General features: G+C 38.3%; 1 protein-coding gene across 1 annotated transcript in view; it reads left to right on the top strand.

Annotated features, from left to right (window-relative positions):
- Window positions 1–13,885, top strand: part of EHBP1 (EH domain binding protein 1) — a 276,286-nt gene that overhangs the window by 205,527 nt on the left and 56,874 nt on the right. The window contains exon 15 of the mRNA XM_023745988.1: window positions 6,871–7,018. Coding sequence (XP_023601756.1) covers window positions 6,871–7,018 — 148 coding nt within the window. The remainder of the gene's footprint in view (window positions 1–6,870; window positions 7,019–13,885) is intronic.

Below are 13,885 nucleotides of genomic sequence, written 5' to 3'. Positions count from 1 at the left end.
TGATTTTCTTGTTCTCTGTGAAATGAAACTCTAGTCTTTTTCTTCCCCTTCCCCTTAAAAGCAAAAGTCTGCTAGGGGGTTGTAACTGTGTCAAAGCCGCTGGGATGCCACTGCTGATCACTTTAATTACTACGACTAAGGAGGATAAAATTAAAAGTAGCACCATTGAAGCAGTGGAAGAAAGCTTGCCTAGATGTCGGTGAACTGTGAAATATAAAAATTGCATACCAATACATTTTTATGGAAAGGAAACAAGGAATTACATTACTTATTCTTGAAGAGTTTGTCCTTAAATTGTCAAGTTTTATTAGTGCATCTTTCTATGGCAGATTGTAGACCATTTTGGAACGATCAGGAAAATAGTAACTTGAAGACATAACTGTTAAAGGGCTAAATATTTTTTTCAGTTTATGTCCAAAGTGCTTAGTTCTGATCTAGCTTGTATACTTTGAAATTTTTAAATGCATTGTATTAAATGCACGTCCTTTGCACCTTAACAGGACTTTGTCTTGTCCTGAAGATGTTAGCAAAGAGAATAGTAAAGCTTAAAAGTACCACATTTAGCACATTTCTGAAGGTTTATAATTTAAGGTCGGGAACCTAAGTTTTAAATGAATTTAAGCAAGTTAGTTTCTCGTCACCTCTCAGCATTCAGTAGCACAAGGGGGAATTTAACCTGATTTGTATAGCCTAAGAGTAAGCAAAAAAAAAGTGTTTTTCAAATCACAATAACAATAGGGTCTCAGAAAATTTCTGTACACCAGTTATATAACAGATAGGACCAGTGGTTTGAAATCAGACACTGATTTTACTTCTTAGTATGCCATTTACAAGATGTATGATCTTGGGCAGTGTATTTAAGTGAGATGCAATTTCTGTCAAATCAGAGAGATAGTAGTTAACCTTACAGAGTTGTGAGTAGTAAATGAGACAACGTGCAGAAAACACTGCAGGCATGGAACTAGTATTTACAGAAATTTGTTATAATTTGTAAAAAGGTGGTCGTGGGGAGGGAGGCCCCAAAATACAGCTTCCATCAAACCTTCCAAAGAGTACTTCCATCTTACAAAATCTAGATTACCCACATAACTCTAAATAATACTATATAGAAAAAGGTAATTGTCGTCAGACCCATTCTTAGAAATCGGAAGCCTAACTACTTCAGTTTATTTAAGTGTATTTAGACAAGGCAGGTAAATAAAAGATACATAGTTTCATATGTGTTGAATTTTTCAACAATACTTTTCTTTTTAATAACAGTCTTTGATGTTACCTTTGTATCCCAGGGAAAAGATCTATTTTTTTCAGCATAGTTAACAGATTTATTTATAGCTATGACTGTCTGTCTTCTTTTAAATACAGAATGGTCAAAACAGATAGCAGTAACTCATTTCTGTGCTTGGGTAGGTAGGCAAACCATCATTGTCAGAAATATTCATTATCTACATTTTGGAGCAGTTTGTGCTGAATGCTGTTAAAAAATAATGAAATAATCATTGTCCTTACTCTCTGGTCATTTTATCCTTTGACATAAACAATATGTCTTTTTTGAGTAAAAGATGATTAGATTTTGTTACTATCTAGTTTTTAGATATTACTGCAGAAAATGACTTTTAATGAAGCTTATATATAAAAATTAAAATGAAATAGTTTTACTTATAATAAATCTGGAAATTAATACTATCAATTAAATTAAAATTGGTTGCATAATCAATTGCTGCAATTACAAGCTTTTCCTTCTGACCTTAACAATTAACTTCCATTTCCTCAGTTGGTTCTTTGTCCTAAGGGAAGTTAATGGGTGAGAAAACAAACAATGCAAATATGCCATCCCACTGGAGAGCTCTAGGCCCAAGCAGAATTTTCTCTGTGGTGTCAGGACATTAGTAGAAAAGTAAATCAAGGCAATCTGATAGGGAACCAGAATTCTGTCAATCAGGCTCAAGATTTTGTGCTGTGTCCATAAACTTTGTTTACTGTAGGGTTTTATGAGTTGTAACCTGCCCTTGCAGTCTGTTAATGAGGCTAAATCTTACTACTTGAGAATTGAATTACAGCACACCTCTGGGCTAATGGTTATAAACAGAAAGTCCCATTAGGGCGCATTCTGACTTGTTCATTTGCATTTTTTTCTATTGTATAGAGAACAATGATGGGTAAATAGGTACAAACAAACAATTTACATGGAAATTGATGAAATGTCCCTAATTAGTATTTAGAGTTGGTTTTATTAATAATTGTCTGCTTTAAGTTGCACTCTTGGTCGACTCTTAGAAATCTTTACAGATGGGAGTTGAGGAGGAGGAGGGGGTGGGCATGGGGAAGGTGGCAGCTTGTGAGAAGAAATTAGTTTTCCATTTCATATTCAGAAAGGTAGAATCATTTATTTCATTTTAACTCAGATGACCTAAGATCACATCATCTTAGTCTGAATCACCAAATTCCAGCTCTGCCAAGAAGTTATTATTCACACAATGAAATTCACTTAAATCTAGTTGCCTGAGGCATATCCAATAATGGTTTTTATTAGTGCTCTTAACTTTTCTTAAGTTTGAAAGATGAAAAAGTTTAGTAAAAGTTCAATTTTCCTCAGTTGGTCATGTAATTTGATAATTTGGGGGATCAAATAGTTTGGTGGTTCAGAGCAAGGGCTGGCTCTGTAGTCAAATAGACCTGAGCTGGACTCCTGGCTCTGACATCAGTTCTAGCTGTGTGATCTTGAAATTCTAAATCTAAGTATTCTCATTGCGGTTGTGAAAATTAAATAAGATCATGCATATAAAGGACTTACCACATAACAGATCAAGAAATATCAGCAACCGTCACCAAACTCACCATTATCAAGCCTGTATTTCTTTTTATTCTAGTATATTTTCCAAGTTCAGAAATATTAAAAGTGTACTGAGGATTTTTGTATATTATTCTTGCATTGTCAGTCTCACTTTGCCTGGTGTGTACTAATTCTCTAACTACAAATAAGCTCTTGTCTCTAAATACTAAGAAAATTTCCCTTGAATTTTAGATTTTGTCTTCTTTTGCCCTCACCACAAATACCACCCACCCTAGGAAACCTACCATCTCATATCTTTCCTTCCTTACCCCAAGATTTTTTTTTAAAAAAAATATCCTATATAATAAAAGCCTAATATGCAAATTGTCCCCTCAACCAGGAGTTCGACCATTCACTATGACGTGCGCTGACCACCAGGGGGCGGCACGGAACATGGCAGGTGTTGGCGACGCGGCACTGCCAGCCCCAATGGGCCCCAAAGAGAGTGGGACCACAGCGGGATGGTGGAGAGGGTGAGCGGGCAGCACCAGGCCAAGGCGGGTGCAAGCAGGGCCCAATCACCCCGCCAGTCACCCCACAGATGGTGACCAGCAGTGGTGGCGGAGGACGGGGCCACCACCTGGCTCGATGAATCAGGCAGGGGGGTGGGGGTGTGGGGACCCTGGGGCCCAGGTGCTGCCCAGAGCCCAGACGTCAGCTGGAACCTGCCCTTCCACGCCAGACACTCATGCTTCGATCGCCAGCCAGGCCTAGGTACTGCACAGGTGCACGAATTTTGTGTATCAGGCCTCTAGTCTATTATAAAAGTAGTACCTATCTACTATAAAAATTTAAAAATAAAGACAAATGAAAGAAAACAAAAACATCACATTTCCACATCTAGATAGTCTATCATAACAGCTTTGTGAATGTACTTCTAAGTGTTTTTGTGTATATATATATTTATATGTGTATTTATTTTGATATAAACTATTTTTTAGCCAAGTTACATTCTTCTTATTTAATACTTTGATTATATTCAGATTTCTATAATTCTTTCAACAATGTCCTTCATAGCTGGTTTATCCAAACCAGTATCTAACTCAGGACTATACATCGTATCTGGTTAATCTCTTTTGTTGGTGGTGATGGTGATTGTTTAGTTGGGTTTTTTTTAGTGTTTGTTTTCATAACTCTCTTGTTAAAATAACCAGGTCAGTTGTCTTGAATATCCTACCTTCTGAATTTGTTTGGCTGCTTCCTTGCTATGTCATCATGTTTCTCTCTCCCTTGTTTATGATAAACTGGAAATTATATATAAAGGCTTAATGGATTCACTTCAAATATTTGGACTAGACTGTTCTAGGTGGTGTGCACTTCATGTTTCACATCAAAAAACATTAAATGGTTGACCTAATAATACTGATGCAAAAACTGACCATTATATTATTGGTCCCTAATCCTTGATCTAGTTCTGGTTTCCCCTTGCAACTAGAAAATAATCTGTGTGGTATCAAGCATATGTTCCGATTAGTAGTGCTGTGTAACTAACTACCCCAAACTTAGTGATGTAAACAATTGTTTTTTGCTCACAGATTCTGTGAGTCAGGACTTCAGGCAGGGCATGGTGGGGATGCTTGGTCTCTGTTCCATATTGTCTGTGGCCTCAGCTGAAAGGACTTCAGCATCGGGAGTGACTTAAAATGGCTAAAGGCTGAGATCATGTGAAGGCTTCTTCCTTCATATGTCTGGTACTTCGGCCTAGAAAACTCAAGGCAGAACTTATTTGGGACTGTGGACTGGAGCACACCTGCATGTAACTTGGGATTCTCAAAGCATGACAGCTGGGTTCCACCAATCCGGTGACTATCCCAGCATCAAATAATATTACCTGCCAAATTTAATTTCCCTTTTTTAATGTTCAGATTTATTAACTTCTAACATTTACTTTAGTTGATTACTCCCTTTTCCATGAGAGCTTCTTCAGTTTCACTTCCCAACTGCGTACTAACATCTTTACTCAGATGGCCTGCTAGCCTCTCAACCCGTCTGTCTTATCCCCAACTTCCTCTCCTGCCTTTTTTATAGTTCCTCTTGGTTTTTCTATTTGTATTTTTAGTGCCACCATTCTAAACTTCTGAGTCAGCTTTTTTTCTTCCCTCCCTATCTAATTAGTTACCAAGAATTGGTACAGGTATCAATTCTGTCTCTAATATATATCTTACACTTGTCTATTTCCATTCTCATTGTCCCCATCCTAATTCTAGATTTCATTACAAGTTCCTTGGACTATTATAGTAGCCTCCCAACGAGTCTCTTTTCAGTCCCTTTATGTCAACCTATCTTATGCACTTTTGTCAGATTAACCTTTCTCAAATATACCTCTGATTGGTCACACGCAAAACCAAACACTTAGTTGGCCCTCAGTTTTATTACAGTAAAAATAAAGTACTTCACCCTGTTGGACAGGGCTTTTACAGTCTATCTAGATAGCTTCATTTTTCTTGCCTTGTCATTCTGTCATTATTTTTGCCCTATGCTCAGGAAAACTAGACTGTACTTTTCCCCCAAAATACTTTCCTGCCTCAATGTCTTTGTATTGTTCCTACCTCCTAGTCTCTACTACACTGACTCACTTAATTACCAACTCCCATCTGTACCCATTTCAATTCCTGCTCATTCTGCAGGCCCATCTCACAAACCATGGTACCATGATGCCTTCTGTTTGTTCCTCAGCCAAAATGTTCTTCTGAACTCTAGCTGCATTTTGGTAAGACCTCTTTATTGTGGCTATTTTATCTTTCCCTTTATATTACAAGCTTTTGAGAGGATGAATTATAAATTTTCATGTTTCAAATTTCTATAGCAAGTACCAAGGTATGTACTAAGGACCATAGATACAAAGATAAATCAGATATAGCTCCTGCCTTCAAGTAGCCCAATTCTACTGAGAAGGAAGCATTTATACAGATTTATAATGTAACTTGACAAGTATTATTTTAAAAAGTAATACACACACACACACACACACACACACACACACTACTTTATTCCACCAGTGGGGAGGAGGGAAGGATAGTCTGGAGAAGTTTAGTGGGTTTAAACTAAATCTTGAAGAATGAGTAGGAGTTAAATAAGATGAGAAAAGAACATTCCAGGAAGAGGAAATGACATATTCACATCCATGAAACTACATGATACAAGCAATTCTGTATGAATATATGTGAGCTTTAATGGAGGCTGGGAGATGTTAAGGGAAGGTAATATTGCAAAGATATGTTAGGCCAGATAATTTCAGGCTTTGTTTTGTCATAATAATGCCTTATTTTACATACTTTCCAGTTTATGAAGCAATTTCACATTGGTTAAGTATGTTTCATAATAATCCTTTTTAGTAGGCAAAAACTATTTTAGTTATTTAATTCTCTGTAGTCTTTTGTTATTTTAAACATCAAAAACCACATTAGATTTTACTTTTTCTTTTCAGTGTGCTTCTGGGGGGAGAGAGAGTAGGAATGGGGATCGTACATCAGTTACCCAGTTCTGATTTTAAAACTAACAAGAGCAATAACTTGTGTAATTAATGTACTATTCCCATTCCTACTTCAGTCCCCTAAAAATACCATTTCCTATATATTATCAACATGGTGTAGCAACATTTTTTTGCCATCAAAGCTGTATTTTAGTCAGTGCTCTATGCTTTTATTAGAAAATAACAAGTTAAATTCTATTCTTAAAAATAAGGTAGGTATTAATTGAAATTCTGTTTTTAATATTATGACTCTTTTATAAGCCTGATTATTTTATTAATAATCGTTTCTGCTATTACCTCAGTAATATATACTGCCAAACATTCTTTAGAAGCTAGTTTGAATTTTTAACAAGACATTTTAATACAATAATTTTGTAAATGTTTTTTTTTAAATCTGATTCTAAGATGTCTTTTAAAAATGGTGTGACATCCAACTGATATAGAGCATCCTATTTATAATGTGGGCCAAGCACCATGCTGTAAACCAGTTACTATCATGATGATCAGATTGAAAATGAAATTGCATTTCTGTCAATTACTGAGTTGGCAACTGTTCAATATATCTTAGCAGCAAGATGAAGAGCGACGTCGGCAGCTGAGAGAGAGAGCTCGTCAGCTAATAGCAGAAGCTCGATCTGGAGTGAAGATGTCAGAACTTCCCAGCTATGGTGAAATGGCTACGGAAAAGTTGAAAGAAAGGTCAAAGGCATCTGGAGGTGAGTTAAAGAAGCTTGTATCATATTCTACAGAAATCCACAGTAGACCTTTTGGGACTTTTTATTCTTACTTCAAAATGTATCAAATACATAAAGTTTCTAACCTATTGATATGTTGCAAAAAACCTAAAGGAAGCATAACAAATCAGTAGGTGATTGTTGCTGCTTTTCAGATCAACTTTTTGTCTTAATATTAAACAACCCAAGGAGTATTTTCTTAGAATATGATTTAGGAGAAAACTCAGACATTGGTTTGTGGTTCCCCATGATGCCTCATTAATTGTTTTAGGAGTGAGTAAAATGCAATCAAGTCCTCAACATCTAGATCACAAGACTTGTTAGATGGGGAGCTTTGGCATGAAGGATTTTCACTTTAAACCAGATCTTTAGAAAAGTAGCTTTAACAATGTTCTGGCATTATAGCCTGATATCTAAGAATATTTAATAAGTCCCATATCCATTTTTCTTAGTTTTCTTATCCTAAGATTTTTTTCCCAATATCTGCAAAAATTAGTCTAAACTTGTTGATGTTGGGACAAGGACTGTTTATACTATAATTAAAGAGAATTTTAATTTGCCCCTCAGTGCTCAATTTGGGCATCTTTAACTTGGAACTTTTTAGATTTTTATTTAAGTGGAGTATATTTAAGAGGCCTGTGGGTTTTTATGTTATTTTAAAGATCTATAACCTATTTATTTACCAAAACATGTCAGGTACCTGTCCTAAGTTAGTCTTAGAATGCTAAGATCACTGTAGAGAGTAGGCAAGTAAAGACTCAAATAAGACCTCAGAGGATTGAAACAAAGGTAAGCTATTTCTAGGGTCAATTATAAGTTTCTTCAAAGTAAACTGAAACATACTGCTGTTATTCCTAATTGATTCCTTATATTAGAAGCTTACTATTTTAGAGAATTCCAACTGATGCCTATAGCAAATACCCTTCCATCCCTTAAATTTGAAAGGTGCTTTCCCAAACAGCTGTGTATCTGTCCCTCTGGTCTTCTCAGATGTTTGCACCTTAGTTAAATCCTTCATCTTACCTTTTCAACTCCTATCATTCAGAAGTTTTATTGCAATTTCTACACTCTCTTCTAAAGTTTTATAGTAACATCAGTAACTACTCACAGCTTTATTTATATAATGCTATGATAATTTGCTTTCATTTATTATCATAACAAGATGTTTCTTTGATATTAACAAAATTCCAGATATTATAAGTATCTGAAAATGTTTTGCCTCGTATGATAGGAAAAAAATTCATGTTCTTGATCCTTCAGATAGACTGTCCTAAAGCTACTAACCCTACCTACCGGAGACTGTAGGAAAACAGTAATAATAGCATACAAGCATCCAGTCTCTCTTTTAACTTTTTTCCCTCGGTAGTGAGCAACCAACAATGCTAAATGAGTTGTATACTCTGGTAAAGCTAAGAATTAAATATTTTGATTGATGGTGTGGGATGGGTCAGCTATGTAATTTGTTTCATCTCTAGAATCAACCCAAGTTTAAGCTAAGTCAGGACATAACTAAGTAAAGAGACTTTATCAGTGTTACAACCGCCAAAATAGGTATCTTTCCTATATAGTAGCTCGAGAACATGAGGGCCATATTTTGTCATCATTTAACAGTCTAAAAAGTAAATAAAGAACAAGTGAGGATTGGATCTGCAGAGCTAGCAAAGAAGTATAGACTAGTACAGGGAGAGCCAGGTGAAATCAAGATGGACAGGGCTGAGCAGGTGACTTATAAGAACCTGCTGAGGAGCCCAGACTCTGTTCTCTAAGACCACAGTGATCAGGGTCCATTTCTCCCATTGGACACACCATACCTTTAATGTTGGAAGCAGCCACATATCAGATGGTAGGCTCTTAATCAGGCTGACCTACAACAAGTGGATGAGGCCTATTCCCTGGCCTCAGGGGTAGATAGATATTGGCCTATCTCCACAAGACTAGGTCTGCTCTGGCCTCAAGGTCTAAGCTGAAGCTATTGGGGCTGAGAGTTGGAGGAAGAGACCTTTAGGACAAAAGAAAGGATATAATTCCTGCTTGAAATTCAACCATTTATATAGATGTGCTAGGACAGGACTCGGCAAACTTCCTGAAAAGTGCCAGAGTAAATACTTTAGGCTTTGCAGGCCGTATGGTGTCTGTCTTAACTACCCAACTATGCCCTTATTGCCTGAAAGCAGCCTTGAACAATCTATATATATAAAAGGCTAATATGCAAAGTGTCCCCTCAGGAGTTTGATCGGGAGACCGGGAGTTCGATCTCTCGCTATGACGTGCGCTGACCACCAGGGGGCAGCACAGAACGAAGGGAGGCCCCAGCCAGCAGCTGGAAGGCCCGATTGTCCCTGATCGCCAGCCAGGCCTAATATTGTGCACTGGGCCTCCAGTATATAAATAAATGGGCATGCCTGCTATTTACTCCAAAAAAGTGGTGAGCTGGATTTTACCCATAGAAATTAAAATTCACTTTGGTTCACAGAGTCTAATTCCTAAGGGAAATGATGCTATGAAGTTGATAAGTCAGGGGAAAGAATTAACAAATTAGTGTTCACTCTTCCAGTGTCTAGTGGGAATCATCAAGTCTGAATAAGGAATAGTGTGGAAGTAGGAGAGAGAAATAAGTAGACACCAGCCCAGGTGGAGGAGTAGGATAGGAGGATTTTGGAAGCAGTGGTCCAGAGTAAAAAAGGGAGTAGTCAAGAACTGAGATAATAGGTGAAAGCAGAGCCTGGGGAAGGGGTGGAACTTGACTGTTACTCAGACTCATTGCCTGCACTGTTCTCAAGGAGCAACCAGGCTCTGAAGAAAGGAAACTTACTTTTAAGATGAGGTGACTTCACCTTCATGGTGTCCACAAAGAATATATGCAAGGTATTTCAGGTCATGTATAGCCATGGATTCAAGCAACCCACTTGCATCCTATTGCAAGCAGAAATAGCCTCTTTTCAATTAACAGAATCATACCTGTCCAAGGAGCTACAGTCTAACTTTTACTTTTCCTCCTTTTGACAATTTTAGGATTTATGAGAGGATCAAGTGCTATTGTGGTATTTACATGTTTTTTCAATTTCTGCATCATTTTGTAGTTATAGACCTATAACAGCCTCATCTTAAAATTCTCACTCTATGTAACAAACTTGTGGGTTCATTTTATTGCATTGATCTTATTTGGCAAGGTACAGGTGATTGGGGACTAAGTTTGGTATTTTCATTTTTAGTTTAGTGGTATTGTGATCAGAGACTATGGCCTGAATTTCTGCTTTGAGAGTTAATAAGTTTTTATTTTGGCCAAATAAATGTTAAGTTTTGGTTAATAGTCCATAGGTATTTGGAGGTGTATATAATTGTTGAACCAAATAAAATCTTATCAGACTTCAGTGATTTTTATTTTCAGCTTCTGTTAATATTTGTATTATGTTTTTATTTTTCATTTCTTTGAAAGTTATGAATTTTATAGGGGCTGGAGAATTTAAAAATTATGATAGAAATGAGAAATTTTTTAATGTTTTTAATGATACACTCAGTATCTTTTTTAAAAGTTCAAATATTCTTCTTTTTACTATCATAAGATTTCCTAGTTTTTCATTTAATTTATTTATAAACAATAGGTGTTAGAAGACTGTCCTTATTGCTGTGCAATGTCAACTGGAATGCATTATTTCATTCTGGTGCATATCCAATCTCCTCTTACCTTGTCCTGCTACATTATACATGTCATAGTTGCAAATCAGCTTCTGTTGTGTAATGGATCTCTAATTTACTTTCTGCTATGCTCATCTTTTGGGTTTCCAGGGGTTAGCCATAAAGGTAGATAGATAAACATCAATACTAGAGGCCCGGTGCACAAAATCGGGGCCTTCCGGCTGTCAGCAAAGGCATTCCTTCCAGCTGCTGGCTGCCAGCCAGGGCCTCCCTTCCCTGGCTACCGGCCAGGGCCTTCCTTCATTCCGCGCCTCCCCCTGGTGATCAGCACATGTCATGGCGAGCAATCGAACTCCCAGTCTCCGGGTAGAACTCCCGAGGGGACACTTTGCATATTAGCCTTTTATATATATAGATTGGTAGAGATATATGTGTAAGTATAGACAGATCATATATATGTATATGTGTGTGTGTGTATATATATATATATATATATACACACACACACACACACACACATATATATATATAATATGTAGTGTCTTAAACACACACAGATACATGTGCATTTTAATTCTGCTAAAATGCATTTAGAATATTTCCACAGGTGTTAAGAAATGTGTAACATTACTGTTGAAAAGAATTCCAGGGGTCATTGTAAAATTGAAGTCAGCGAATGGAAAGAACATGGAAATCCATTCTTAAGAAGACCTGAGCTTTATAGGAAATCAATTTTTACTTTTACCCTCCCAAATAGTAATCCTTTTATCTAAGGTTAGCAATCTACACTAATAAAAGACAAACATGCAAATTGACTGTACCTTCGCTACACCTTAAGCCATGCTCACCAGCCAATCAGAGCGACTATATGGAAATTAACCCAACCAAGATGGCGGCCGGCAGCCACAGAGCTGGAGCAAGCAGGAGGCTTGGTTGCCCCAATGATGGAGGGAGCCAAGCTTCCCGCCTGCCGCGGCAGCTCTAAGCTCCACTCAAAGCAACAAAGTTTCAATTATAGAAGATAAATAAACCCCAGATACCTACTTTCAGCCGGCTGTGGCCACGGAGCTGGAGTGAGCAGGAGGCTTCCCTCCTGCCTGCCCTGGCCAGCTCTGAGCTCCTCTCAAGGCTACAAAGTTTCAATTATTGAAGGTAAATAAATCCCAGAATGAAAAAGAAAAAAAAGGAGAGGCTGGGAGCTTCCGTTGCCGGGGGGCTTGGCCAGCCTGTAAACGGCTCTCAGCCCCTCACCCAGACTGGCCAGGCACCCCAGTGGACCCCCAACTCTAAAGAGGGTGTGGCCAGTCTGAAAACAGCCATCAGCCCCTCACCCAGGCTGGCCAAACCTCCATGGGGTGAGGGTCCCCACTGGGGGGGGGGGGCTTGACCAGCCTGCAAACAGCGATCAGCCTCTCACCCAGGCTGGCCAGGCACCCCAGTGGGGACCCCTACCCTGATCCGGGACACCCTTCAGGGTAAACCAGCCGGCCCCCACCCATGCACCAGGCCTCTATCCTATATAATAAAAGGGTAATATGCAAATTGACCCTAACAGCAGAACGACTGGGAATGACTGGTCACTATGACACACACTGACCACCAGGGGGCAGACGCTCAATGCAGGAGCTGCCCCCTGGTGGTCAGTGTGCTCCCACAGGGGGAGCTCTGCTCAGCCACAAGCCAGGCTGACGGCTGCCAGCACAGCGGTGGTGGTGGTGGGAGCCTCTCCCGCCTCCTCAGCAGCGCTAAGGATGTCCAACTGCAGCTTAGGCCTGCTCCCCACTAGCAAGTGGACATCCCCTGAGGGCTGCTGGGCTGCCAGAGGGATGTCAGACTGCCAGCTTGGGCCCGGTCCCCCAGGGAGTGGGCCTAATCCAGCAGGTGGACATCCTCCGAGGGGTCCCAGATTGCAAGAGGGCATAGGCCAGGCTGAGGGACCTCCCCGGGTGCACAAATTTTTGTGCACTGGGCCTCTAGTACATAATATAAATATTAAGTAACCCACTCAGCATTACTGGTGAGTGGTAGTGTAGACACAGATTTCATTTAGCTGGGAAATAAAATGAATGAATGGTATCTATTTAACATCAAACAGGAACCCGGCACTCTATAAGCAGGTAATGAAAAGAGGTGTGATTTTCTACATATTTCCAGAACCTGCAAGTACCCATATCTGACCACATTTCCAGATTTAACTATTTTCATAGTAATGCTATATTTTTAGCCATTCAGACTGGAGAGTCAATATTGACATGTGCCTTAGCCTTCCTGTCCTCAGTATCCCTCCGCTAAATGATGTCATCTCACTTCCCAATTATTGTATTGTAGGTTAGGCTCTCCATAATGCTTGCCTGGAGGATATACCCTGGATTTTCTGCCTCTAGCCTTTCTGTACTCCAGTCTAACATGTAGGTCAGCCATCTTGCATGAAGGCTATCACATGGATTATATACCCAAATGCAGTTTCTAGACCACTTTTTACTTCACATAAGAAGGCATATCAGATTGTAAGCAAGAGTGATATGATAGAAATAGTAATGACACTACTCTAATTTTTATAAGACATAAGCCTCAGTGCTTATATTTCTAATTGTTTTATACACCATTCTTTGAACATAACCTACCCATTCCTGCTGTCTTTGTGCCCTTTTCTCAATTGTACCTTTTTTTTTTTTAAAGATACAAATCATACCATTTATTATCCACACCAGCAGGGATTTTGGTTGTTGCATAAAACACAGTTCAAGATGTGTTCATTCTTTGTAATACTTATTATAATATTTTTTTTAAAAAAAAGAATAAATAAAAAAAAAGATGTGTTCATTTTAAAAAACTTACCTCTTCTATATTTTATGTTTTTAAAGTCCTGTACATTTCTTAAGACCCAATTTAAAGGTTAGTGCTCACACGAAACAATTCCTACTACTATTGGCAAAGGATAATCTTTTCATCTTTAGAATTTGCTCTGCACCTAATTTTTATTCCATAACACTTATCTCTCCTACGTAGTATTGTAGTCACCTGAATGGAATACAACTTGGTATCTCCTCAACATCCAGCAGTGTGTTATAAATTGCAGATGTGGTATATAGTGGAAGTTCTTAAATAAATGAATGAATGTTGCATTTTATGCTTTCTAGATTAATTATGGTCAGTAATAATAAATAGAGACTAGTTGGCAACAACAAAGTACTCCACTCTAAAAACTATTGA

Source organism: Myotis lucifugus, unplaced genomic scaffold (genome assembly GCF_000147115.1).
Source record: "Myotis lucifugus unplaced genomic scaffold, Myoluc2.0 scaffold_6, whole genome shotgun sequence".
Lineage (NCBI taxonomy): Eukaryota > Metazoa > Chordata > Mammalia > Chiroptera > Vespertilionidae > Myotis > Myotis lucifugus.
This window is presented reverse-complemented; position numbering and strand designations above follow the sequence as displayed.